This window comes from Labrus bergylta, chromosome 7 (assembly GCF_963930695.1).
Source record: "Labrus bergylta chromosome 7, fLabBer1.1, whole genome shotgun sequence".
Taxonomy (NCBI): domain Eukaryota; kingdom Metazoa; phylum Chordata; class Actinopteri; order Labriformes; family Labridae; genus Labrus; species Labrus bergylta.
The window spans coordinates 13,613,949-13,641,702 of record NC_089201.1 but is presented as its reverse complement, the minus strand read 5'-3'; the positions used below and the strand labels follow the sequence as shown (position 1 = coordinate 13,641,702).

Sequence of the window (27,754 nt, the reverse complement as noted above, 5' to 3'; positions counted from 1 at the left end):
AACTGACCAGTAAAAACGATACAAAAATATAAAAAAACTATAAATTAAAAAGAATAAAATATATATGTGTATGTATATTATTTTTTAGACATCTTTTAAGAAAAGCTTAATTTTTATTTCAAATAGCCATCGACAAATAAAGTTTATTTAAAAAAAACAACGCCAAAACAAATTAACCGGAAGTTGCGTTGCTCTCCAAACATGATGATGCTGCTGATGTCTCTGACAGCTAAGCGGAGCTACAAGACTTATATCTGTTCTTTATATCGTGTGTTAGGTTTTTCTAAATGATTGAAATAATGGCACAAAAAGTGAACTATTTATTTAATTTAAAACGTAACATTTTGTCTTTTTGTGACTGAAATGAGCCGATACGAGAGACGAGAGTTAACGTCAGTGTTGAACGTCCACAGCTGATTTGATAATATAAAACAAGATAGGGATGATTTGGAAAGATACTGTAACACAAAGTCATTATTTATTTTACTATTTTTTATAAATTGGATTATAATAGCTCCAAAAGAGGCCAACCTAAGCAGAGCATATGAAGTCTAATCAGTGTAAACAAAGCGTTGTTGTTGTTGTTGTTACGTAACAGTATAAACCACCGTGATCATCAGTGTTAACACGGGCAGCTCTTCACCACCACCATCATGCCTTTTGTGTTTCTGGAGCGGTTCCCCTGGCCCAGTTTACAGACGTACACTGCGCTCAGTGCTGCCCTGCTGGTCGGGACCGTCCTGACCGTCTGCTCCTCTTCCGCCTCCAGCAGCCCGGAGGAGAGCCTCAGCGACCCGGCCCACAGCAGCTCCAGGATCGGCCGCTACATCCGGGACGGCGGGTATGGAGATGTGGCTGCAGATGTCCTGCTGCACCTGCTCACTGACAGTGTCTTTGTTTGGGTGAGTTCAGACTAAGAGTGGTGATAAAAAATGAATAGATAGATCAGCCTTTCCTGAGTGTGATGGTGTGGGCACAAACCAAGACATGGCTCTCATCAGTCCTGAAGGTAGCAATCTGTACTTCTGGATATCTGTAGTTTTGTATAGTATTGCAAATGTTTTATATAATAAAAAATTAACACACATTTATAAACAGTTTAGAAACAGTACAGATATCAGTGATAGGCAGATACGGTATGAACAGCATGGGGCCTAACACAGAGCCTTGAGGAGTCCCACAAGAAACCTTAAATAATTCAGGTTTTACAGTGTTCAGTTGTAAATCTTGTTCCGTATTACATAAACGGCACTGTGAGATTAATTTTAACAGTGTGTGTGTGTGTGTGTGTGTGTGTGTGTGTGTGTGTGTGTGTGTGTGTGTGTGTGTGTGTGTGTGTGTGTGTGTGTGTGTGTGTGTGTGTTGTGCCTGTGTGTGCAGGTAATGGTGAACACGGCCTGCTGTGTCCTGCTGCTGTTCGCCAAACTCATCCAGTGTGTGGTGTTCGGACCGCTCCGTGTCAGCGAGAAACAGGTCTGTGATTGTCTTTGTCTGAGTATGTCAGCTTCTCACCCGGATCAAAACTTTAAATTCTAGATAAAGAGTCACTGAGTACAATTCAAACACCGGAGAACAAACGTGTAAATATGGAACTAATATTCAGAGATAGGTTTAAATCCAAATGAAAACTCCTGGAATGATTATTTTCCTTTTCTGTCCCTCTGCAGCATTTGAAAGACAAGTTCTGGAACTTCGTCTTCTACAAGTTCATCTTTGTATTCGGCGTCCTGAACGTCCAGACGGTGGACGAGGTGGTGATATGGTGGCTCTGGTTCGCCGCCCTGGTCTTCCTCCATCTCCTGGTCCAGCTCTGCAAAGACCGCTTTGAATATGTAACGTTTGTTAAAATCATACAAGAGTATCACATGATCACAGCGTTTATATTATATCAGGATTTTTATGTGAAGCTAATATTTTTTAAAGTACAAGTCTGAGGGGGATGCGCGGGAACCATGTATGTCATTCCCCTCTCTCTCTCCCTGATTTCTGACTCTATCCACTGTCCTATCTCTAGATTAAAGGCACAAAAAGCCAAAAAAAAACCCAACAAAAAACAAGATTAATCACGATTATAATAAAAGGACAAGTCTGAGAAGTTTATACCAAGTTGAACTTTCAAAGTGTCTGACAACATTCCTTAAAGGTACCCCCTAGTTTTGTCACAGATTTTGTGTGTGTTTTCCTGCAGCTGTCCTTCTCCCCGACGACTCCCCCGTCCAGCCACGCGCGTGTCATTCTGCTCCTGGTGGTGCTGCTGTTGTGCTGCGGGGGTTTGGCGACCCTCTGCAGCCGCCTGGCTCGCAGTCAAGGCCGACACGCCGCCGCTTTCATGGCTGCCGAGGTGGGACACTCTCTCTCAGTACGGCTGGTTAAAAAAATCGATTCATCAATGCATTGCAATTATTATTTTCCCAATTCAGGGAAATCCTGAGGTCGATTTTTTTACGTTGTAATGACACCCCTCTCCACTAGGGGGCACTGTGGGTGCTGTGAATTCAAGTTAGGCATCATTTTACACTTCAGATCAGAGTGTACTTCACGTTTTAGACTTTGTTTATTAAAGAATAATGCAATGATAAAATACATTTTTGTTTTAAACTAATACAAACACATAATTATTTAACAAACATAAGAAGGTACTGTGAGTAGTTATCTCAGTATTTCTCTCACCTATGTGTAATATTGAATCGATATCAAAGCATAATGATCAATATCGAATCGATATCGAATCGAATGGTGACCCAAAGAATCAAAAACAAATGGAATTGTGAGGTTGTGGACAATACCCAGCTGTATCTCTCAGACACATGCTCTGAAAGTCTTCACACCTGTTGATGCGTTCTGTGTTTCAGTGTATGCTGGTGACCGTCAGGACCACACATGTCATGTTTCGGTGAGTGACATAAACATTCCTCTCTCGTCTCGTTTGTTGCGCCGAGAGAAGATTTTAGTGTAAATCTGTTTGACGTCTTTCACTGCAGGTACTCGATCCACCTGTGGGACGTGAACCAGGTGGGCAGCTGGGACAATAAGTCCTCGTACACTTACTACACCGACCTGCTGATGGAGCTGCTGTTTTTAGGCCTCGACCTGCTGCATCACATCCACATGCTGGTCAGTCTAAAGGAGACATAATTCAGTCTCACATTTAACAGTCTTATCATTATTTATCTTTTCTCTAAGTGGCTGAAGGTGAGTTAAATCATCGTTGAATCTGGTCAGGTTTATTTTACACTGAGTGTGTTTACGTGGACTTGAGGATCCCAGTTTGAATTTTCCTCGTCTCGTCTGTCTCAGCTCTTCAGTAACATCTGGCTCTCCATGGCGAGTCTGGTGATCTTCATGCAGCTCCGTTTCATCCTCCTGGAGGTTCAGAAGAGAATCCGCCGCCACCAAAACTACCTGCGAGTCCTCCGCAACATGGAGACCCGGTCAGTGTCACAGAGCCGTTTCTCAGTCTATTTCTTAGACATGCTGTGTTGAAGTTGGAGCTGATTGAACCTGATGTTTTATCGTCTTTCAGGTTCTCTGTGGCGTCCGCGGAGGAACTGGCAGCCAATAACGATGACTGTGCGATCTGCTGGGATGTGATGAGCTCAGCCCGGAGGTTGCCCTGTGGTCACCTTTTCCACAGGTCAGTGTGTGTGTGTGATTATGTGACTGTGATGAAGAACTCAATCGTTTAAGATGTTTGAGTCACTGAGTGTTTCTGTGTCCTCAGCTCGTGTCTGCGCTCCTGGCTGGAACAGGACACGTCTTGTCCAACGTGTCGGATGTCTCTGAACATCGGGGAAGGACGTGAAGGTCACACAGAGCGGGAGAACAGGGAGGCCGCCGCTGAAAACATGGCCGCCGGCCCAGGGGTCGAAGCTCAGCTGCACCTCAACCAGCTCAACCACTTCTTCCACTTTGATGGTGAGACATAGAACCAGTGACATAGAGAGACTCCACAACATTTATCTGATATATGGAGTCCCTTTAGAGCAGTGGTTCTCAAACTATGGTACGCGTACCAACGGTGGTACGAGGGCTCCCTGTGGTGGTACGCAAAGAAATCTCCACAATATAAAAAACAAACCCGTTCAACATAAAACGTCAATATTTTTTGTCGTACTCTTATCTGTCTTGTATCTATTGGGTTGTATTTATATCAGATGTGTTTTCCCTTCTAAATTAATCTAGTTTTTGCAACAAACAACTTTAATCTGCTCAATTTATGCTCGCACGCACAGACATAAACAACAACAGGAGTACGCCTCGTGTTTTGAAAAGTTCCACTTGATATTCTGTTATAATTCAGTACTGAAAGAACAGCAAGCAGCTGTATACATTAACATATATTTTGTTATTTATTGCAGTTCAGTCAGCACACAATCCGCAGCAAGCAGCTAATTATATTCCCGTTTTCTGGAGCTGCTGGAATGCACAAATTTCCCCCACGGGGGATCAATAAAGTTTATCTTTATCTTTTACATCAACATTTTAAAAACGGAGCCAGGAGAAGCTTCAGTTTTGATGCATGTACGGACAGCAGACCTTATCGCTCCCCCTCCCTCTTTCGCTCCCTCTCTCTTGCTCTGAAGCTGATGTGATTCTGCTCTCTTTTGATGTCTTAACACTCCGCAGGAGTCGAGAGGGATTTTTTTTTTAAAAGGCAGTTTTGCTATGTTGAATGCAGAGAGAATAAAGCGGCTCTGTTTGCACAGAGCCTGCGGCGCGCGTACCTGCACTCTCACGCGTTCTCTCTCTCTCCCCCGCTCCCTCCCTCTCTCTCAGGCACGCAGCAATTTTATGAATAAATGAAAAATTTAATGAGAACAGGTTGGAAATATACATGGGCCCAGGTATCGTATTGGAGACTAAATATTTCCAAACAGGTTGTTGGTATAAAGTTGTCATTTTTATTGTTCTGCACTTTTGTGTGTGCCAGTTCTAGCGCTAGCCCTTAGTAGGCCTACAGCGTGGCTGCCAGCAGTCAATAATAAATAATATTCTTTTTATGAATATATTTGCCTCCTGCATTAAATGTGTGTAGAAATAGGCCTACAGTGTATTTTAACATCTACCATAATGGTGGTACTTGGAGAGCCAAATATTTTCGGAGGCGGTACACAGTCTAAAAAGTTTAAGAAACACTGTTTTAGAGGGATAGAGTCTGGTACAAAATGTTTCCTGTAAAACAAACAGTCAATACAAAAACAGCTGAAGCATGGAGGGCGAGTAATGCATCAACAGAAATCTAACTAGTGATAAACGTTGAGGTTAAAAATCTAAAATAAAAACTCAAATTGGAAGACTTTCTGCTTTTCCTCTCTGACTTTAATAAGGTGGCTCATCATGGATTTGGGTTTCCACGGGCGATGACTGACTCAGCTGACCTGATCTCCTCGAGCAGATTGTTCCACACAGAAAACACACTATCATGCACAAACAGATCAATGCTAGACGTTTCAGGGAAACTTCAAACTCTTCATCTGAACGATGTTTGAGATATCTACGGTTTAAATTAATAAATGAATCTCTTTTTACGTCTCTTGAGGGCTGAGTTTTTAAAGATCTCAGTTCGCTGCTGTGATTTACTTCCAGACTTTTTTAATGTGTGATACTTTCTTTACTTCCTGTTTCCACTCTCTGACCTCGTTATGTGTTCCCAGGTTCTCGTATTGCCAGCTGGTTGCCCAGTTTCTCAGTGGAAGTCATGACAGCCACTAACTTTTTGGGCCTCGCACCACCCGACGTGTCTCAGATCAACCCGATGGTGAGTGAACAGGACGGGGCGATGTTTTGAATCTTAAACCGGCCCTCGTGTTCTTACAGAGAAAATGTGTGTGTGTATGTTTCAGGCTCAGCAGATCCACGAGATGTTCCCTCAGGTTCCCCTCCCGCTCATCCTGCAGGACCTGGAGATCACCCGCTCCGTCGAGGTCACCACAGACAACATCCTGGAGGGGCGGATCCAGACCGCCGGCCCACCACTGGTCAGTCTCAGAGAATGCAAAGAGGGGAACTGAACAAAATGTTTCTGTAGCGCTGAGAGTTCTCCGGCAACGCTTGTCCTGCTTGTTTAAGGATGAAAAAAGTGACCATTTGTCCATTTTTGAGCAGAGCTTGAATCAGGTGATGTTTTAAAATACATTTCCTCTCTCGTCAGGTGTTCGAGCGCCCACTCATACAGGTCACCCCTCCACCTGAGGACGAGGGCGGAGCCAGCAGTGAGTCAGAGCAGGAAGAGGATGACGAGTGGGAGGACGAGTGGGAGGATGAGGAGGAAGACGAAGACGAGGAGGGAGATGAGGTGGAGGAAAAGAACGAGATGGAGGAGAAGCTGGAGGACGACGTGGAGGAGGAGGAGGTTCAGTTTTGTACGTCCACGGAGCGACGGCAGAAGCTGCTGCTGCAGAGGAAGGAGGAGCTGCTGCAGCGAGCGCGCAGGTAATGAAAACATCACAACCTACCCTGTTTCTGTGTCCTTCTTTTCCATCACTTCCACTACAGAGAGACACTGAGGAGGCTTATCTACGGTGCACCTAAAGGGACAAAATAGCTTTAAGATTAATCACGATTAAAATACATTTAAGTTTTAATTTCAGACCTGAAGTTTACGGTGATGTAAACTGCAGTTCCTCAAGCTGCCACTAGAGGCTGTTTCCAAAAGTGTGTAAATCCAAAGCAGCAAACTACGGTGTTGAAAAATCCTGGAGTTCTCTGAGTGTCCACTAGAGTCTGGCTGCAGAAGCACAGGAAGTCACATACACACCCATTCTAAAAAGCCTGTTTTTACAGCAGAGATTAACATGTTTACAGCCTGGTTCAAAAAACCAAATAGGTCTGATTAGCTCATGTCTCGATCGACACACACTGTACGGGGGATGAATGTTTTGATGACTCATCAGTTTTGATTTGATGAAGGATAAGAGTTATTCACAATAAGGCGTGTAGCTGACCTGATTGACAGGTGGGGAGCGGTGTAACGGTTTGTCAGGAGATTTAAAACCCGCCTCAGCTCCAGCTCTCAGCCTGTCATTAGGTTGACTGAAAGTTAGACTGAGACAGCATTTCCAGCATGGAGACCGCCATCGATGGGACTCCAGCGCCCCCTGCAGGAACAGATGGGTGACATCACTCAGGCTTCAAACATTCACATTTAGAATCAGAAATCCTGACTCTACCTGATGAGCTGCAGAGTTTCACACAGCTGTGATTATTCTGCTGCAGAAGAAGAACGGAGCTTCTCCGCTGCGTCTGCATCATTTAAGGAATAAAATATCTCTCCACTCAGTATCAAAGATTCTTTTTCAATCTTCTCTGGGCTGCGTTCAAAAGTCGTTCCTGCTGTTTTTTTTAACGTGTTCTAACTGCGTCTCTCGTCCTGAGCTCACAGCTGCACACGCTCATTAGCTCTGACATTAACGGTGCTCGGAGCCGAGGCACCATTAGAGAAACCACGGCAGAGTTTTTAAGTGAAACGCCAGAGATTCTGCACGTTTAAAGCCCATTTACTCCAAACCACCTGCACTTAACATCACTGCTGAGTGTCTATGAATCACAGCAGCTGTAGATTTACCTCCTCACTCTGTCGATCACCTCGCAGAGATGTGACCGTGTGCAGGTAGATAACCCATCAGAGCGAGCGTGCTGCTCTGTCACAGTTTCCTCACATTAACAGAAGTTTTTACTTCAGTCTGACAGCTTTTTAAATCCATTTCTATAGATCTGCGTTCCTGACTAGACATTTTTATTTTGTCTTCTCCTTTATGGCTCCTTTCCTCACTGTTGTGTTCTCTTACGGTTTTATTTTGATGGTTTCTTCTTGTTCTAAACGTTCTCTAGAAAGTACCTGGATCTATTGTCACAATCATGACACCGTGGTTACAGAGTAATAGAGCTTTTTTGGGCCATCCATCATTGGACCGGGCTGCACGGCCCTGCAGTGGTTAGCGAGGAGGTTCCTTTATTTGATCATGTTTATAAAAGCCTGAAGTTAAATTAGTGTTTTTGTCAGTGGAGTCTGGCTTGTTTGTGGAGAGTGATGCAACATCTGATTCTGGGTTTCTCTGTAAAATGTAAAGCGCTCTCTCTCTCTGCAGGGATCCTTTCTGTGATGCTGTCAGACACGTAAAAAAACAATGGGAGCCTGTCAGGGACAAAAATAATGACTTTGAGTGGACAAAACGTTTCCTTACTTCTGGCTGAATCATTGTAGTCTGCAGTTATTAGTCATTTTTTTCAAACCCAGAATTATTGGATGATATTTTAATATTTATGTGAATTTCCAATAAAAAGCCTTTCACTGACTTTTTAATTTAAAATGTCTGCAGGAAGTAACAACAGAGATCTGGGACAAAACGGCAAAGTAGAACAGACATCATTTAGCAGCTCTGATGTCTATTGAATTTATTCTATTGTGCACTTTACTAAATTAGCGCTGCATGGTGGTTAGCGCGCAGAGGCTCTTGGTTCAAATCCCCGTCTGACAGGAGCCTCTCTGTGTGGAGTTTGCATGTTCTCCCCGTGCATGTGTGGGTTCTCTCTGTGTACTCCGGCTTCCTCCCACAGTCCAAAGACATGCTCGTTAGGTTAACTGCTGACTCTAAATTGTCCGTAGGTGTGAATGTGAGTGTGGCTGGTTGTCTGTCTCTGTGATTGGCTGGTGAACAGTCCAGGGTGTAACCCAGCCTCTCGCCCAATGACAGCTGGAATCAGCTCCAGCCCCCTGTGACCCTGAAATGGGAACGGGACAAGCGGTATGGATAATGGGTTGATGGACTTTACATTATTTACTCCTTTCCGTCTTCTCCTCTGATGTTCCCTGTCCTCTCTGCAGAGACTTTCTGAGCAGGAGCATGAGGTCGACCACGGGGAACATGGACGCCTCAGACAGGGACGCTTCCACCTCCGACCCTCTCACCCTGAGACGAGAAACACTAGCGGCCGCAGCAGAACGGCGCCTGCAGAGGCAGCCTGACTCCGCCCACTGAGCAGGACAGGAAACTGGCCGAGCTTTTTACTGACTACGTTACAAACTACTGGTCTGATTCGTCTTCTGCCGATGACAGTGTTAGAAAAAACAAACGCTTTTATTACCTGATGATTGAAAAACATCACTTTTCACAGGTGAGGCTGCTTCCAGGTGCTAAACGGATCCCTCAAGACGAGGAGCTTCTGATCCACATGCTGCAGTTTGTCCGTAAGAATTAGAAAAGAGATATTTTTTATAGCGTATCGTTGAAGATTTGAAAATAGATATTTAGGAAGAATGAGCTCAGACTACCTGTTGAACGCTGTGTTCAGGTAACAATGGGGTTGGAAATGTAGCAGCCTGATGCAGGTTAACCACACTCCTTTTTTAAGCCCCTCCCACACGTGGACTTTCTCTGCTCGAACAGTCCGTCTTTTATTAGTCAGATTTGTTTGTTTTATGTTTCTCTCTCTTAACGTCTGCTCGCTCGTCCGCCCTGCTCCTGTTTACACATTTCTATCCAAACTTTAACAATTTAAAAGAGAAAAGACTGAAACGAGTTTTGTAAATATAAATCATAATGAAGACGACAGTTTGACGGCTGCAGCTGGAACCAATAAATAAATAAATAAATTGTCGTGATGTTTTGTTTTTAATCAGTCTTTTTCTTCTTCCTGGTGAATGTTTTTATAAAAATGAGACAAACACATATAACTTGCGCTCTCCATGTACAGAGGCTGTAGTCCTCATTGTAGCGGCCGTGGGTTCAAATCCGACCTCGGCCCTTTGCTGTATGTCACCCCCCCCCCCCCCCCCCCTCCATCAAACACTTCTTTGTATGGATGGATGTGTTGAGGGTCATTGAAAGCGGCGCAGCACACAGAAAATATATCAAATATCTTTCTTTTCAAAGTTAGTTTCAGTAAAATGTTTCACCTTTCATTTTTTTTAGCAGGATATGACCGGCTAAAGTTACCGTTACCGGGTTTTTATCTACCATGAGGCTGCCTTCATTTGGGACGTGTCAAAATGAGACGGCCTTAAATTATTCTCAAACCAAACTCATGAACAGCAAAGATGGGAAAGGCTATCACACTGTGCACATAGTCAGGATATCAATAAACAAATCAGGTTAAATATCCCTCATTTGAGTTTGAATTAGAAAGAGGCGTTTTCCTTCTAATCACAGTAATGACGTGGACAAATAGCCAATCGGTGGTGGTCTTCACCGGTCACGAGTTAAAATCCGGATTCTGCCCTGTCTGAGACAGAGACAAGACCGAGTGAAAATGCTTTGATTCCAAGACAAGACCTTCAAAAAGTGGTCGTGAGCCTGGTCTTGAGAGTCCAGTTCAGTTGGTCAAAAATTGGGATGGTCTTCTATTTGAAATGTTAATTCAATTCAATGGTAATTCAAACCGCTCTGAGAAAACCGGAGACTACAGAGTGCATCTTTGTTGAACATTAAGGATCAAATATCAGCGAGTTTGGAGAGCACAGATCACACACTGATGAGTCAAAGTACACAAGTTTAAATGTAAAGATAGTCTCAGTCTTTCAGAACATAGGGTTCTGTTTCCTGTCCTGCTGCCAGCCTCACGACCTCTCCGAGTGCATCAGAGTCTAATCACTCGAGACGCTGCAAACTGTTCAATAAATCATTGTTCAGTCTTAATGAAGTCTCTCTTGATTGAGACACTTTACTGATATGTAAAATAAAGACACGTAACCATTAAAGGAGAGCGATTTGAGGACACATTAAAAGTTTTAAAGATCTCTGTTCTCCACAAGAACAAGAATAAATGTTTCATCTGTGGCCATCAGCCTCTTCTGTAATGAAACCCGTTCTGGACAAATCATAAATTCTTTATATGCATGAATCCCAAGTCGTTAAAATCTTCACTGACGCTCTTCAGGCTCCTGCAGGGTGAACGCTTGCTCTCCTCCACACTTCCTGTTAGCAGCTGCAGCACTGAAACCCCGTTACAGAAAACACAACAGAGGTTTAAAAACACATCCCGCTCTGTCAGATTGATGAGATTGATGTCAGACTGATACAGGGCGAGAACGGGATGTTTACGTTTCCTGTGTCGCCTCAGAATCCTCCAGGAGGAGCTGGAGAAGTTTGCTGGGGAGAGAGAAGTCTGGGTTGACTTCCTGCGCTAGCTGCCACCGAGACCCGACCTCGGATTTGAGTGGCAGTCCTCCTGAAAATCTAAAGAGACTCTCAGGAGAGCGTCTGTGAAAACAACTAATGATAGTTCAAAAAGTCTTTATCTAATTCCAGTGTTAGAAAGTCTGCTGAAGGGATCTGTGTCATGAGGCGTGAGACTGCGCCTGCTCAGGGATTTAAAAAAGTTACATGTGTGTGTCGGTGCTGCCTGGAGAAACTTTTGAAAAATTGCAGAAGGAGAAACACATTTCACTGAGAAAAAGAGTGTTTCACAGAGCAGATATAGACAGTAGTGTTGAAGTACTCGAAGTCAGTCTCACTTTTTGAAGGTCTCGGTCTCGTCTCAGAATCGAAAGCATTTTTACTCGGTCTTGACTTGGTCTTGGTCTTGTCTCGGTCTCCCCCTCCTTGGTCTTGTTCTTGTCTTGGTCTCGTCCTGCCTTGGTCTTGGTCTTGCCTCAGTCTCCCCCAGCCTTGGTCTTGTTCTTGTCTTGGTCTCGTCTTGCCTTGGTCTTGGTCTTGGTCTTGGTTTTGGTCTTGGTCTTGGTCTTGTTCTTGTCTTGGTCTCGTCTTGCCTTGGTCTTGGTCTTGGTCTTGGTCTTGGTTTTGGTCTTGGTCTTGTCTCAGTCTCCCCCAGCCTTGGTCTTGTTCTTGTCTTGGTCTCATCTTGTCTTGGTCTTGGTCTTGGTCTTGGTCTTGGTCTTGGTCTTGGTCTTGGTCTTGGTCTTGTCTCAATCTCCCCCAGCCTTGGTCTTGTTCTTGTCTCGGTCTCGTCCTGCCTTGGTCTGGGTCTTGTCTCAGTCTCACCATGCCTTGGTCTTGGTCTTGGTCTTGGTGTTGTCTCGGTCTCTGCCCGCCTTGGTCTTGTCTCTGTCTCTCCCTGCCTTGGTCTTGGTCTTGCCTTGGTCTCGCCCAGCCTTGGTCTGGATCTTGACTCGGTCTCGCCCTGCCTTGGTCTTGGTCTTGTCTCGGAGCATTCTGGTCTCGGGTATGTCCTGGTCTAAGTTAGTGTGGTCTTGACACTAATAAACAGAGACAAAAGGCAATTACCTGGCCAGGTGTGATCAATCAACCTTCATTGGATAACAAACAAAGTACTTTGAAGACCAAGGCATCAATAAAAACAACTTTTGTAACACTTATACAAACCTTCCCTTTTTATGTATTATATTAAAACTGTTTTAAATCAATAATAAAAACATGTATCATCATAATCCAGATACCTTTGTGACTCTTTGATTTAGTTTCTCTTTCTTTCTTTTCTCATTATGCAGTTTGTCCTCCAGCCAGCAGGGGGCAGTCACTGCTCACTGTTCGTCTGCAGCTCGTCATGTTCTCTGCTCAAACAAGATCATATTTATGTGAATACAGAGATGAGTGACTTTCTCTCTGCTCTCAGATGAAAATCTCTGCAGGGAACTCCACATCTTCATTTCTGATTATTATTATAATTATTATCATAGACGCTTTAGGGGAGAAATCTTTATTCTGCTCATGAGAGGCTCGGACACAATCTGACTTACAGAACATTCAAAGCAGCAGTGAGAGAAGTCTTCAGGGGATACAGCATGTCACTTATATCAAATTCAAACCATTTTAAAGGCAGGCTATAAAACTTTACAGGAACAAAACTGTTAAATACACGTCAGAAAGGAGAAATCGTTACACCGCTCCCCACCTGTCAATCAGGTCAGCTGCACGCCTTATTGTGAATAACTCTTATTCTTCATCAAATCAAAAAACGGATGAGTCATCAAAACATTCACCTCCCGTACAGTGTGTGTCGATCGAGACATGAGCTAATCAGACCTATTTGTTTTTTTTAACCAGGCTGTAAACATGCTTTTTAGAATGGGTGTGTATGTGACTTCCTGTGCTTCTGCAGCCAGCCTCTAGTGGACACTTGAGGAACTGCAGGATTTTCCTTCTTCTGATGCTAGCTCTACAAACTGAGAAATGGTTGATTGTGCATCACACTATGTTCTAGAAGCTCTCTTAGCTTATCAAAGGAAGAATGTGTGATTTTTTGTTCCAGTAGATGTCGCCCTTGAGCACCAGCATGAAACCAAAACAAACTGCTGTTTGGCCACACCTCCTCCATACTGAAGCCTCCGCTCTCCTCCAGCATACCACGTCCAACCCCCTTCCACTCACGTTCGCATTAAGGAGTTTAGCACAAGAGGGGGGCAAAATTGTCCTTTGCTCGAGCTGCAATCACCTATGTCCTGCATTGTTGTGTTAGCATGCTAATGTTAGCACTCTTAAGACTCTTACTAACATCCAAATAATCAGTGTATCTTCTTCTCTCTAGTTCTTGACTAAAACAGCTTTTATACACAAGGGGAGGAGCCAGCCGTCCCGTCCATGTAAACACGGCTCTGACAACAACACAGACAGCGGGACTCGAGCTTCTCACTCATTGTAGACAGTCATGAGTCAGTCATCAGTCTTGATTTCTGATATATTTATGTGTAACATGTCACACATTCTTCCTTTAAGCTAATGAATACACGTCTTTGTTTATCAGACAGCATTCAGCAGCATTTCCCTCAGAGTTCATTATTATTATTCAGAAAGCGCTTGAGTTTGTATTTGACACTAAACTGCAAAAGTGTTTACATTTAGCATTTCCTTAACCTGTAGCCACTCTCTGGCTCTGACCTTTTATCCAAATTGGATAAAACTCTCTCTTGGCCTTAACACATTTTTCCTGATAATTCCACATTTGCATACATTTATATTTCTTGCATGTTTGGAGCTCAGATCATCTTCCTGCACCTGACTCATTGACATGTTTGCAGCCATAATAAAATGATGTTACTGTCTTTTAGGTCCTGAGACTCTACAGGTGTTAACTTTCCCATGCTCACCTGCTTATTATGTCTGGAGGAACTTGACTGACCACTGAGTCCTGATCTGTGCGGGGTTTATCAGACAACTGGCAGCAGACTTCAGAGGTGGAAAGCCTCGCTGAAGGTGGAGAATCATGGAGCGGTTGATCTGAGCGACTCAGGGAGATTAGAGTCGAGCCAGAGGGTTCATGTGTTGTCTTTTCTCTGGACTCGTTGGTTTCAGCACTCCACCAAACGTACTTTGTTCTGCCTCTTCTGAGTCATGCGGCGGCTTTTTAGGATTCTGCCTGATGGTGAGCCGAGGTTCAAAGTGAAGAGCTGGCTGTGAGTGTTTGAAGTGAATAGAATAAACTAAAGACACTTTGACAGATGTGTTCTCTGAAGATGAACATACACACATTCATGGAAGGATTTATGAATGTTTCTCACACTGTTAGTTTGCAGTTCTCTGCTTCTGATGTGTCTGAATGTTTCAGTTTCACTTAGAAAACCTTACATTTCCACTGAAAGGCCCCCTGCAGGCTGCAAACATATGAAAACATTTATTTATTTAAAGTTTGAGCAAGTGTAAATAAAGATATGCTCCAGTGTTTCAGAATTCATAGTGCTGAGTAAAAAGGCAGCTTTACATTCAGTATATATCAACACTATCTCTGTACACCGATGACACCCAACTGTTTGTCTAAATGATGTGGGGGTTTCCATGTCGGGGCCGGCCTGCACTTGTTCTCTGTCCATCCAACTAACGAGCTACCTGCGGAGGTGTGCTTGTGTGGGTGTGTAGCTGGCTAGATGTCACTTTTCCCTCCATGCCTAACCTGGCTAAGGGGAGCGGACGCGGTGTCAGTGGCAGGGATGTAGCATCTTTGCCATGTCGCTCACAGATGCTGTGCCATGCGAGTGCTGAGGCTTTATGACATCCAAGATCCTGCGGTGCCGAAAGCTGACTCCTCTTTGGGATGCTGCAGCTAAACCCAGCGCAGAAATATATAATTCTCTAAAAAGCCAGAAGCATGTAGATGCTCTAATTATAATTTACATGTGATAGTTTGATGTGTCCATTTACAGATATCTGAAAAAAGGACGCTTGATGCTAAAATAAAATAAAAAAAAGTTAATGGAGCAGTATGTAACTCTGACACCTAGTGGTTAAAATGGGTACTGCAGTCCAAATTCTAAACATTGTAGAGAGCTGTCTCCCCCCGCCCCCTCCTCTCTAGAGTCGATGCTCATGCAGGTTGTCATGTGGAGGACACTGAAGCGTCAGTGTTTAGCCAGCTCTGCATCGGTCTGTAAACCTTTCTGTGTTCTAACCTCTCTCCATTTTTCAAAAGCATCTCCAATATTGATCCTAGTTTGAGCACGTTTCTGCTCGTGGAGCTTATTAGAAACATGCAGAGGCTTTTTAGGTCGGGTACAATCACTTCTATCTGAACCAGTTCTCTTGCCCGCTTCCATCGCTGCAACACTTGTTGGTTTGACCTGATAACTGCTCTCATATCTGGCAAACCAAGGGGAATCCAAAACAGCCGTGTGTGGTTGTCTTAAAACCGGCTACCTTCTCTGGTCCAAACAAATCCAGAGCATTCAGGACCAGAATCTAAAGTTAGAAGGAGGACATACTGGCTGCTGCATTGTTGTCAGAGAAGCCAGCACTTCAACATAGCATGTATCCTTAATGTCTGAACATATAGTAAGCTCACTTTATCATTTCACTCACTACACATCTCACTGATTGGACCTTTAAACTGTTGCTCATAAAACATTTTTGCATCTCATGATGTTTCAAATCAGTTTGGGCTAAAATGTCACATTCAGGAACACATGTTTCCTTAATGATTATATAGTAAGGTCACTTTATCATTTCACTCACTACACATCTTACTGATTGATCCTTAAATGAAGTGCCTTTGATTACATTTCATACGACAAAGATTCACAGTCAGTTATTCTTCTGACATGTTAAAGGAGGGGGCGTTAAACCTGATTTACTCGAACAGGAAGAGATCAGCAAAGAGATCAAATGTACCACTTCCTTCAACGGGGTCACCAAAGTCGACACTAAACTATAAAGTTCTCCACATTAGCTTTAAGTTTTAAGTTTTGTTTCCCATGTCTCAGGTAAAACCTCCAGGCAGTCACCAAATTAGGTGAAGTTCAATCCAGTTAAAGTTTGCATTTTTGTATGTAGCCCAAAGAACAAACAGTAAGTGTGAATCCTCCCAGAGTAGAGAGTAAATGAAAAGAGCAGATGCAGAGTGAATGTTTGAGTGATTGCACTGCCATTAGACGTTGTCTTCGCTCCCACCTGCAGCTCGTCTCTGTTAGACGCCCTGAGGGAAACACAAACATGACATGAAACGTGTCAGCTAGGAGCACTTCGCACATTTCTTAATTACCCTACATAACCTTCCACAAATTGCCTGTTGTTGCCACGTGTGCTGTAGATTGCGCAGGTTGGAGCGGTGTTCCCTCAGCTGGGGGGGGGGCAGCGTGGGTGGAGGTGGGGTGGGTAGTTGTAGTACAGAGCATTAGAACGCTTAACCGCTTATCAGCTGGACCATGCCATCGCTCTCTCAGCACGACTTTGAGCGGCTGAATAGAGTTTTGTAATTGGTTCTGCTGGAGCCCGTGCAGGAGCATCATGTCAGCTCAGTTTAGAGAAACATCCTGTTGGGGACTTGGCGTGTGGATGCCGCTGACACCCAGCTGAGAGGTTCAGGCTGTCAATAGCTGGGTGCTTTAAGCTGCCATCAGTTTGGTTTAGGGGGCAAAGTAATAAAGGAGAGAGCTGTCATGCAGCTGCAGGCAGGCCAGAATTTATTATTAACTGAGGATTAAGATATTTCATTTCGAACTTCTCTTGCTATGCAGTATTGAGAAAAAGATGCAGACGTATGAGGCAGCCCTGGCGGAGGAAGTGTTTGGACAAAAATGTGGACATATGGGTGCTGGTGGCCCGGTGGCTGGTTTGCACCCCCCAGGTACATAGGCTGTAGTCCTCGAGGGGGGCAGTCTGACCTGTGGCTCCTACTTGCCCACTTTCTCTCACCTTGATTCCCGATTCTCTCCACCGCCCTGTCCATCTAATAAAGGCATTCAAAAGCCTTTAAAGGAAGAATGTGTGACTTTGTGATCCAGTAGATTGCCCTTGAGCACCAGCATTAAACCAAAACAAACTGCTGTTTGGCCACACCTCCTCCATACTGAAGCCTCCTCTCTCCTCCAGAGACACACCTCCAACCCCCCTCCACTCACGTTCACATGAAGGAGTTATCAATTAGAATGCACCATAATTAAGCACCATTAAGCGGTGGACAAAATTGTCCTTTGCTCAAGCTGCAATCACCTGTGTCCTGCATTGTTATGTTAGCATGCTAATGTTAGCACTCTTTAGTTAGCTCGTAGCTTCACATTGCACATAAATTAACACAGAATGAGCGTAATCTAAAAACTCATACTAATATTAAAATAATCAGTGAGTATGTTCTTCTTCTCTCTAGTCCTTGACTAAAACAGCTTTTATACACAAGGGGAGGAGCCAGCCGTCCCGTCCATGTAAACACGGCACTAACAACAACACAGCCAGCGGGACTCGAGCTTCTCACTCATTGTAGACAGTCATGACTCAGAGACACATTTACACTTGGATAGACTTGATTTTTTGATGTGATATATTTAGGTGTAACATGTCACACATTCTTCCTTTAAAACAAGAAAGAGGGAGTAACTTTTGTAAACCGCCAAAAGAAGAGGGGGTGATTGTGGGGAGTGGTGTAGTGCTGCCTAAAGTGGTGGGTATACTTTTGATTCTTCCCCAAAAGTGGCCTGTACAATCGACGATAAACGGCCGAAGTGTCAGACTACTCCTGCATATTTAGTCAATGCACACTAGCCAATTAGAGACCAAGTAAGGAGGGGCATCCCTACTAGCATCCTTTCACTGGCTGACTGTTGATTTAAGGATTTTAAGAATCTTTTAATAATTTTTAAGGCCCAACATGGGCTGGCCCATTTCCATACTTACAAGCTTTTAGCCCCAGGACACAGCTCTAGTAGAGCTCTGCTGGCTGTTCCAATGTCCAGGCTGAAAACCAAATCAATGACATCATGAATCTGTGGACCTACACCCTGACATCAGTACCAGTCTCTGAAATCCTGTTTGGGTCAGACAGGTTTAGTTAAAATTTAAATGCAGAGCTTTAACAGAGTATTTCTACACCGGGGTTTTGCTGCATGTTAATGAGCCACAGGTCGGATTCTAACCCAGGCTGCCTGGCCGGAAGACTAGAGCCTCCATGCGTCGTGCCCATCAACCACTAGTCCAAATAGTGGTATCAAATATCTGAGTCCTTTTCCCAATCTTAATATGACGGAGTATATCAGAGCTATCGAGCTGCTTCTGTCCAAACAGCCGATAAACACCAACATCAAACTCGTAAAATAGATTAAAACTAATAAATCCTGAGAGCAGAAAGAACGACAGAAAGATGCATTTCAACTGCTAAATTCAAAACATCTTATCCTGTTATGGAAAGTCATTAGAAATGATTCTGCTGCTGCTGTGGTGATGCAGGTCGGGTCTCAGGTTGTGGATGTCAAATAACCTTTTCAGCTTCTAACACATCTGACTAAGTAGTGCCTCGCATCAAACTCCTCTTTCATCTGCTCTTCTCTTCCTCTTCCTCATTCCTCTTCATCCTGTGAAGGGCTCAGCGGAGAGGCCCGCGGCTAAACACATGCAAACACTTCCTCTTTATGTGTGTGTGTGTGTGTGATTCATTCAGATGATGGTGGAGATCAGAATCCATAATGAAGACGAAGGATGCCTCCCAGGGGACGAGGCAGTTCAAGAGCCGCTGACCCGCTTCTCTAAGCAGTCTCGACCCTCTGAATAATAACACTTCATGAATCTGAGATCTCTGAGGGGCCGATGGAGCCCCCAGAGGCTCCGAGACCTGGGAACAGACAACAGTCTTCATCTGGCAGAGACATGTCCCTCAGGATTATCATGTGTTCATCTACAATTTTTGGATCTTGAACAAGATTGTTATAGTTTTTATAGATCACAACGTGCTCAAACTAGAATCAATATTGGAGATGCTTTTGAAAAATGGAGAGAAGTTAGAACGCAGAAAGGGAGTCATTGGCGTACACGGATAGTGTTGATATATTCTGAACGTAAAGCTGCCTTTTAACTCAGCACCATGAATTCTGAAACACTGGAGGTTGAATCTGCATTATGAAACCATGAGCTTCTTGTTCATGCCATATCCATTAATCATCAACACACTGTGGAGGTCAGACACACTTTCCAAGCCGCTGCCTGTGTTGACGAGAGGTCAACATGACATCTCATTTAAGATCAGGACCTCGGGGTGCTTGTTTCCAAAACGTCCCCGCTGTGCGAGGAGACAAATGAAAGTAACCACGCCTGAAGAGGCCTCTCTGTCCCGCAGACAGTCTGCTGAAGGACACCAAATGCTCACTGACACAACGCCTCGGGCGCTGTCAGCTGTTTCACGGTGAGGGGAAGGTAGAAGGGGAGAAAAGGAACCTGGAAACATTCACCTGTAGACGTCGGGTGAAACAATCAGGAGAAACATCACAGAGATGCTCACAGTTATGAGCCAGCTTTGATATATTTAATTATGAAGGTGAGAAATGTGTTTCATTATCTCCCTCCGATATGATATCAAGGCTTACAAGTTATGAAGGATGTGTGAGAAGACTTGATGTAATTAGAAACGATTTATTCTGCGCGACAGTGTGCAGATATGGATCTGTGAACCCTAATTCAACATGGCTGCTAATGCTGCCACTTTAATGTTATTACTAGAGGCTTTAAAGTCCAATAAAGAACCATTTCTTCCTCTTTCATTTGCTTTATCTAGGCAGACGCTGACGTCTGGAGATAATGGACTTTAATTTCTGTCGCAGCCGGGGCATAAAAAAAGAAAGAAACTTTATCAGGGAACTTTTTTTTAAATATTTTATTTTTCAGCATAACTTTGAAATTATTGAAGACGAGCTTGTCAGTTGTTATCTCTCTGAAACAATATGTGTTTCTTTCTCTCAGTGACAAAGCGCTATGTGACTATAAGAGTTGGTCATGGTTCAGTGTGAGCAGCTCACGGGGATGAAAAGTATCAAAGCAGCACGTACAGCAGCTTATAAACCACCAGACAATGCAGAACTGTAATCTCTAATACACCCTGTTACATCATGCTGTACTTCATCTGCTGTGTATGGAAACCTTTAAACATCCTCCATATCACCACTGTGGAAAACAACAGCGGTTTGACCTCCTTCATCTCGGATGGCGTCTTAAACCAACCCTGTAAGAACCATCCGGAGCCCACAGCGACATTTCTCTCCTGCTGAGGAAAACAAGTCCATCCATCCATTTTCGCTCCCTGACATCCCTCTCCCCAGCAACGTTTGGGGAGACCAGTTCTTGGTCCACCCTGGGGTCTCCTCCCAGTTGAATGTGCACTGAAGACCTCGCAAGGGAGGTCACCAGGAGGGCATCCTGATCAGAGGCTGTCTTAACAGAGCTGCCACTATACACAAGCCGTTTTCACACATGCACTCCTGAAAATATCTAGATCATTTCAGGGGGACTGCGTTGGCTCGAGATGAATTCTCCTGATTATATCCTGCTGCGTTCTCACATCAGCTCACTCTGACTTTCTGCAGAAAAAATACGAGGAGGCTGGAGGAAAAACTCCGGGTGAAGAGAGAGAAACATTCAGCTGTTTGTGTTCAAACATGACGGTGGCAGTTTTTCAGGAGTTTTCTGCAGGTGTTCAAGCCCTAACAGAGCTCATGCAGTGAGAGATTTATCAGAGATGAGGAAACAGAGAGCAGGTTGGACAACCGCAGAAGAGACCAGGATGAGGTCAAGCGAGGTCACGTTGGAGCAGCTTTCACATTTTCTTCACCAGTAGAACTTTCTGTTCATCTCACTAACTCGGTCAAACCCGATTTATTTACTCTGCTTCTCTTGGTGTTTGAAAAACACTCAGGGAAGAATAAGAAATCTCTGACTGGAGAAGAAACAGAAGAAGCCGACTGAAGAATCCCAAAGATGCAGATTAAACTTGACTTCTTAAATAACTTCCAGTCAGGGTCGTCTTCTAAAGGAGGAACATGCTTTATAAAACTTGAGGAGTTAACCACTTTAGAAACTTTGTGGACCTTGTGATACGTTTTTGTTTTAATCTCACAGTGGACATTTTGGTCATTTAGGTTTCCTCTTAAATCTGCGCAGTCGGCCTTATAATGGGCTTTAACGTTCGTTCGTTAAGTTGTTTTTATTTTGAAGTTTTTCTTAAGAGCTAAGCAATTATTGTTATCATTAAGAGGGTAATGACATTAACAGAAAACATGATCGTAGTGTCATCCTGTAGAGAAAACAGGCTCTCACTCTCTCTCTCTGTCTCTCTCTGTCTCTGTCTCTCTCTCTCTCTCTCTCTCTCTCTCTCTTACTCTCTGAGGCAATGTAGAGGAGGCGTTTAAACTCTTGCAGAGTGTTTGTCCTCACCCCGACACTGAACTAAGTCATCGGATAACTGACTCAGAGGTGTGGACAGTGAAGGAGAACTACAAGATCACAGGAGAACTACAAGATCACAGGAGGACTACAAGATCACAGGAGGACTACAAGATCACAAGAGAACTACAAGATCACAGGAGAACTACAAGATCACAGGAGAACTATGAGATCACAGGAGAACTACAAGATCACAAGAGAACTACAAGATCAAAGGTACAAGATCACAGGAGAAGAACTACAAAATCACAGGAGAACTAAAAGATCACAGGAGAACTACAAGATCACAAGAGAACTACAAGATCACAAGAGAACTACAAGATCACAAGAGCACTACAAGATCACAAGAGAACTACAAGATCACAAGAGCACTACAAGAACACAGGAGAACTACAAGATCACAGGAGAACTACAAGATCACAAGAAAACTACATGATCACGAGAACTACAAGATCACAGGTACAAGATCACAGGAGAAGAACTACAAGATCACAGGAGAAGTACAAGATCTCAGGAGAACTACAAGATCACAAGAGAACTACAAGATCACTCTCTCTCTCTCTCTCTCTCTTGCTCTCTGAGGTAATGCAGAGGAGGCGTTTAAACTCTTGCAGAGTGTTTGTCCTCACCCCGACACTGAACTAAGTCATCGGATAACTGACTCAGAGGTGTGGACAGTGAAGGAGAACTATAAGATCACAGTAAAACTACAAGATCACAGAACTACAAGATCACAGGAGAACTACAAGATCACAGGAGAACTACAAGATCACAAGAGAACTACAAGATCACAGGAGAACTACAAGATCACAAGAGAACTACAAGATCACAAGAGAACTATAAGATCACAGTAAAACTACAAGATCACAGAACTACAAGATCACAGGAGAACTACAAGATCACAGGAGAACTACAAGATCACAAGAGAACTACAAGATCACAGGAGAACTACAAGATCACAGGTACAAGATCACAGGAGAAGAACTACAAGATCACAGGAGAACTACAAGATCACAGGAGAACTACAAGATCACAAGAGAACTACAAGATCACAGGAGAACTACAAGATCACAGGTACAAGATCACAGGAGAAGAACTACAAGATCACAGGAGAACTACAAGATCACAAGAGAACTACAAGATCACAAGAGAACTACAAGATCACAGGAGAAGAACTACAAGATCACAGGAGAACTAAAAGATCACAAGAGAACTACAAGATCACAAAGAGAACTACAAGATCACAAGAGAACTACAAGAACACAGGAGAACTATAAGATCACAGGAGAACTACAAGATCACAGAACTACAAAATCACAAGAAAACTACAAGATAACGCGGGAATCATGTTAACAACAGGGCTGCTTTGGCTTAGTCCAAAGCAGTGGCCCAAAATGTGTAAATTTTGCACTGACAGTAGGAAGCCTCCCTTATGGGGCCCCATCTAACAGCACTCACTGTAGTTGCCCTGCTGAACGCTAGTGGGAGGGCCCTCTAATTAAAATTTGCCTAGCGCCCCAACGATTCTAGAATCGCCCCTGTGTTTTCCTGCATTGTCATTTCCAGTTATTTTCAAAAAATCTGGACCCATTTAGGTTGTCATCTCAAGAGAACACCGCCAATTCATTTCTGGGGATCTCTGGGGATCTCGAGAGAACGACTGGAATGAACATGTTATCAAATGAAAACAGACTTAAATAAAATGGAGGCATGTCTTCTCAGTGCTCGTATATTTCTGATATAAATATGATAACTTCTGAACAGTCTGTAGGTAGATTAATTAAGACTTCGATCCACGACTTCTTCAGGCTTTGACATCTTGATTCAGAGTCAGATGAGCATCAAGTTGCTGCCGTTCCTCTGCAGGGCTCCCCAGGGCGAAGGTTAATTTTAACGGCTCTCTAACACGTATCAGCCCGGCGCCGTTTAATATCTCTTACAGGCCGGCTTGATGAAACACCTTCACACAGAGGGCCTGAGGGCTCCGGGTAGTCTCAGGCTGAATGAAGGCCCAGAGTGCAGCACTGACCCTGCACGCTGCTCCGATTAGCATAATTACATTTCAAACCGGTCAAGATCGCCGCGAGAGAGGAGCAATCAAACAGTCAAATGAGGCATGCAGGGTTTATAGACGGCTCCCAGATTACATCCAGAGGAACCTGCAGCAGGGCAGTGACGGGGCAAACTGTTGCAATATGCATGACCACAAGACATTGATAGGAGGACAAATTCCACATCCTGATGATTGGTTTCATTCTTTCGCCTAAAGACGCCCGAGCAGGGATCATTGTGTTAAACTTTTCCAGGTATCTTCAGGCTATTGTGAGGCCATGGAGGCTCTCAGTTTAATATCAATTTAAGGGAGATTAATCAACCGTCGAATGTGGATTTCAGCTATAAAATCAGAACGAGACGGATCGCCCTCGAGAATGAATATCATAATGTCACGTGGTTAACATCTGCTCTTATTATCTCTGAATCTTTGACAAGACTCTTAAAGGAATTTATGTTTAACTCCTTGCGAGCAATCGTCTATTTATCTGGCTGTGAGGAGAATACAGTTGGTGACTCTGCCGTCACCGCTGCCTCGTCATGCACGTGACTCAGGTGTTTGACCAGACTCTCCAGCTGTGGGTTTCCTTCAAACTGCTTGATGAGTCTGACGGGTGTAGGGGAACTGAGTCTTCCTTCTCCAAGTAGTCCACACAGTAGCGTTTGATGTCCATGTTCTCCGTCCGCTGCCTCAGGATGTTCTGATGATGAACACCACTTGTCTGATTTACCACCAAAACTTTGTAATTATTGTAATTATTAGGTCTTAGAAAAAAAGCTTCAAACTCTTCTGGCTGTGAGGAGAATCTCAAATTAAACTTACCTTGTGAATCCTAGCGACTAGCGACTTTTACATCCATTTCAAAGTTAGACAGCTCGCTTTAAAAACTCTGTGCGCTGGTGGCACAGTGGTTAGGGCGCGCGTCCCATGTATTGAGACTCTCGTCTCAAGCGGTAGGCCCGGGTTCACTTCCACCCATGGTCCCTTTCCACATGTCATTCCTCGCTCTCTCTCCCTGGTTTCCGACTCTGTCCACTGTCCTCTCTCTGCATTAAAGGCATGAAAAGCCCAAAATAAATCTTTAAAAAAAACCAAAAAACCAAAAAAAAACGGCTCCTCCTCCTTACCTAAACTCTCTCATCCAGGTCTACACTCCCTCCCCTCCCACCCACTACGCTCTGCCAATGAAAGGCGTCTGATTAAACCTTCACAACAGGGTCCTAAGACGCCCGGTGGTGGAATGAAACCAAACTCCATTCGATCTGCAGAGTCCCTTTGCACCTTTAAGAAAAAGCTAAAGACCCAGCTCTTTATGAACATCTACCACCTTAAGGATGATGATGATGATGATGATAATTAGGATGGTTTTGATGCTGATTAGAACTCTCAAGAACAGCTGTGGATGTTGTGCTCTGTCTCTGGTCACTTCCTGTCAGCACCTGTATGTCTGATCAGACTTCCAGCTGTTTGTTTACACTTCCTGACGTTGTCTCCTTCTCTCTAGATCCTCGCTTGTGTTGTTCTTACTCTCTGATGTACGTCTCTTCAGATTAAAGCGTCTGCTAGAGCTATAAAGGGAGTATGCTATAGCTTTAGCACACACACAGGAGACATCCCCATTTCCAACCGGTCTATGAACTCAATCATTATTCACTGGATTTCAAGGGATGCAGCAATTTCTGTCCAACTTTTTTTTTTTCCCTTCTCCTTTTTTTATTCCGTATTAAAAATATTTTGTATTTCTGGAACCCTTGGCAGAGATGATCAGGATCCACAGGATCAAGTATTACAGCCCCCTTAACTGAACTGAAGACTAGCCTATTTGCTTATGATATTCTTCTCACGTTAATTGACCCACCACATATCCTTAAGTACACTTTAGACACTGAAAAGGAATTTGGAACTCTGTCAGGTTACAAGATTAATTGGGACAAGTCTGAAGCCCTACCGCTGAACGTCCATTGTCATAAGATACACATTACCAACTTACCTTTTAAATGGTCCCATGAAGGAATGAAATACGTAGGAGTAACTCTTAAATCTGATATAAGTGAGAATGTGTCTTTTAACTTCAGAAATCTTATAACCAACATAAAACATGACTTAGAGAGATGGAAGTCTCCGCCACTGACTATATGGGGAAGAATAGACACATTAAGATGAATGTGTTACCTAGAATAACTTACCTCTTTGCAGCGCTACCACTCTCTGTAGATAGGGGACTCTTTAAAGAAATAAATAAGCTCTTCCATCATTTTATCTGGAGAGATAGGACCCCAAGGGTAAGCAGAAAGAAGTTGTATATTGACAGGAAGTTAGGTGGTCTTGGACTACCAGATGTATACAATTATTACCTTGCCTTCAACTCACGCTATCCTCTTAGCTGGGGTTATGGCTCAGATTTAAGAAAAACAAGATGGGAAAATATAGAACAAGAAATCATAAACCAATTAAAGGTAAAAATATATATGCAGGGCCTTTGGTATAGCCCCTCCTGTAGAATTATCGACGATCCATTAATCCAGTTTTCCTGTGACATTGCTGAAGTTCTACAGAAGTCTTTGAGCTTTACAGCAAAAACATCCCCAAATGCTCCCATTTGGAACAACTACGGGTTTACTCTGGGTGGTGGGCCTATAAGGAATGACAACTGGGAGGCTAAAGGAATTGTTATACTAGATGACTTGAGAACCTTGCATAGCAGAAAACTGAAAACGTTCGACGAGATGAAAACCACATATGGCATAGAGAATAAAGACTTTCTGTTATATATGCAAATAAGGTCTCAGCTGTCTAGGCACTTAGGAGAGGCGGTAACCATACCCAAAATGAACAAAACAGAAATAACTCTAAAGAAAACAATAAGTGAAGGAGAGAAAATTTCTTTCAAGGTGTACAAACTTTTGAATAGATCACTAGATGATTGTTGGAGAACAACACAACGGAACTGGGAGTTAGATATAGGTAAATCCCTGGATCCTGAGACATGGGAACATATTTGGAAAACACTCCACTTACTGCTTCTCTTGGTAAAATTATTGGTAAAAATGTGACTTGTGAGCCTGTGATGTGTCTTCTTAACTATGCACCTTAAGGTACTTGGTCAAAACAAAATAAGCAAATAATAACAACCGGATGTATGACGGCCAAGAGACTGATTGCTAGCCACTGGAAAGAAACAGGAAAACTGAATCATGATCCATGGCTACATTTCTGGAGACTGTTTCAATGGAAGGTGCAGCCTCTAACCCGGTTTATGAATACAAGGAAGACCAACACATATGGAAAGACATTTTGGACATTATAAAGACTGTGCCGATATTCCCCACACTCCAAAGACAGACAGTGCAAGCTACGTAACCAGAAAATAATACCTCCCTAAGTACACCCTGTCTTTGCCCCTCTATAGCTATATGATATATACTTCCTCTGTGACCTCTTTTGTGTTTTGTTGTTGTTCTCTGCCTGTTTTTATTTTTTATTTTTTTCTCTGTCATCTTTTTTTGTCGGATGTTGCAAATGTCTTAACAAAAAGAAAAAATGTTAATGCATACTGTAAGCCGTCTTTAAAGTTGAACTTAAATAAAAAAAACTTTAAATGAAAAAAAATATTTTGTATTTAAAAAAAAGTAGTTTTAAAACAAAGAAATGAAAGAAATGTAAAAACTAATAAAAAGACGTGTGTGTGTGTTAAAGATGGAGGAAGTACTGAACACACGTGTTTGTTTCCTGTTGGCATGGTGAGACATATCTCTCTGCAGTGACGTCGGTATCCTAGCAGCTGCAGTCTGAGCAGAGAATCTCAGAGACAGACTGATGAGTCTTTTCAGCTCTCTGTAAATACGCTAAACGCAGGATGTAAAGTACTTTAAGATGTGCAAACACCAGCTCAGATAAAACTCAGTCAGAGCTGAGTGCTTGAATTCCCCGTGCACAGACATTGTATTCCTCTGCAGGCTCCGGCTTCATAGCCTCAAACACAAACCTTAAATGTCAGCGTCGACCAGCGCAGAGATGCACATCACACTTGAGTGAATTAATTATGCAGATGTGAGCGCCCTGATGAGGGTTGAGTACACCTGTATTTAGCCCCACTTGAGCCTTCAGGGTCCCATTACGGCGTGACACAGCTGTTAGCATCGCAGAATCAACAGCATCATCA

At 43.5% G+C, this 27,754-nt stretch overlaps 1 protein-coding gene across 2 annotated transcripts; it reads left to right on the top strand.

The window, feature by feature from the left end:
- The first annotated feature begins 177 nt into the window (after positions 1–177).
- Positions 178–14,574, top strand: amfra (autocrine motility factor receptor a). Of its 2 annotated transcripts, none has more exons than XM_020634997.3 (13): positions 178–902; positions 1,381–1,473; positions 1,668–1,832; positions 2,189–2,341; positions 2,853–2,893; positions 2,982–3,114; positions 3,298–3,431; positions 3,524–3,634; positions 3,722–3,915; positions 5,655–5,758; positions 5,844–5,978; positions 6,152–6,432; positions 13,964–14,574. In XM_020634997.3, exons 1-13 carry the CDS (start codon positions 654–656, stop codon positions 13,968–13,970), a joined length of 1,800 nt encoding a protein of 599 aa, XP_020490653.1. In that variant the 5' UTR covers positions 178–653; the 3' UTR covers positions 13,971–14,574. The 2 variants fall into 2 exon arrangements, with proteins under 2 accessions (XP_020490653.1, XP_020490652.2); XM_020634996.3 differs by lacking the exon at positions 13,964–14,574 and adding an exon at positions 8,825–9,601 and having other exon boundaries at positions 180–902.
- Positions 14,575–27,754: the final 13,180 nt, after the last annotated feature.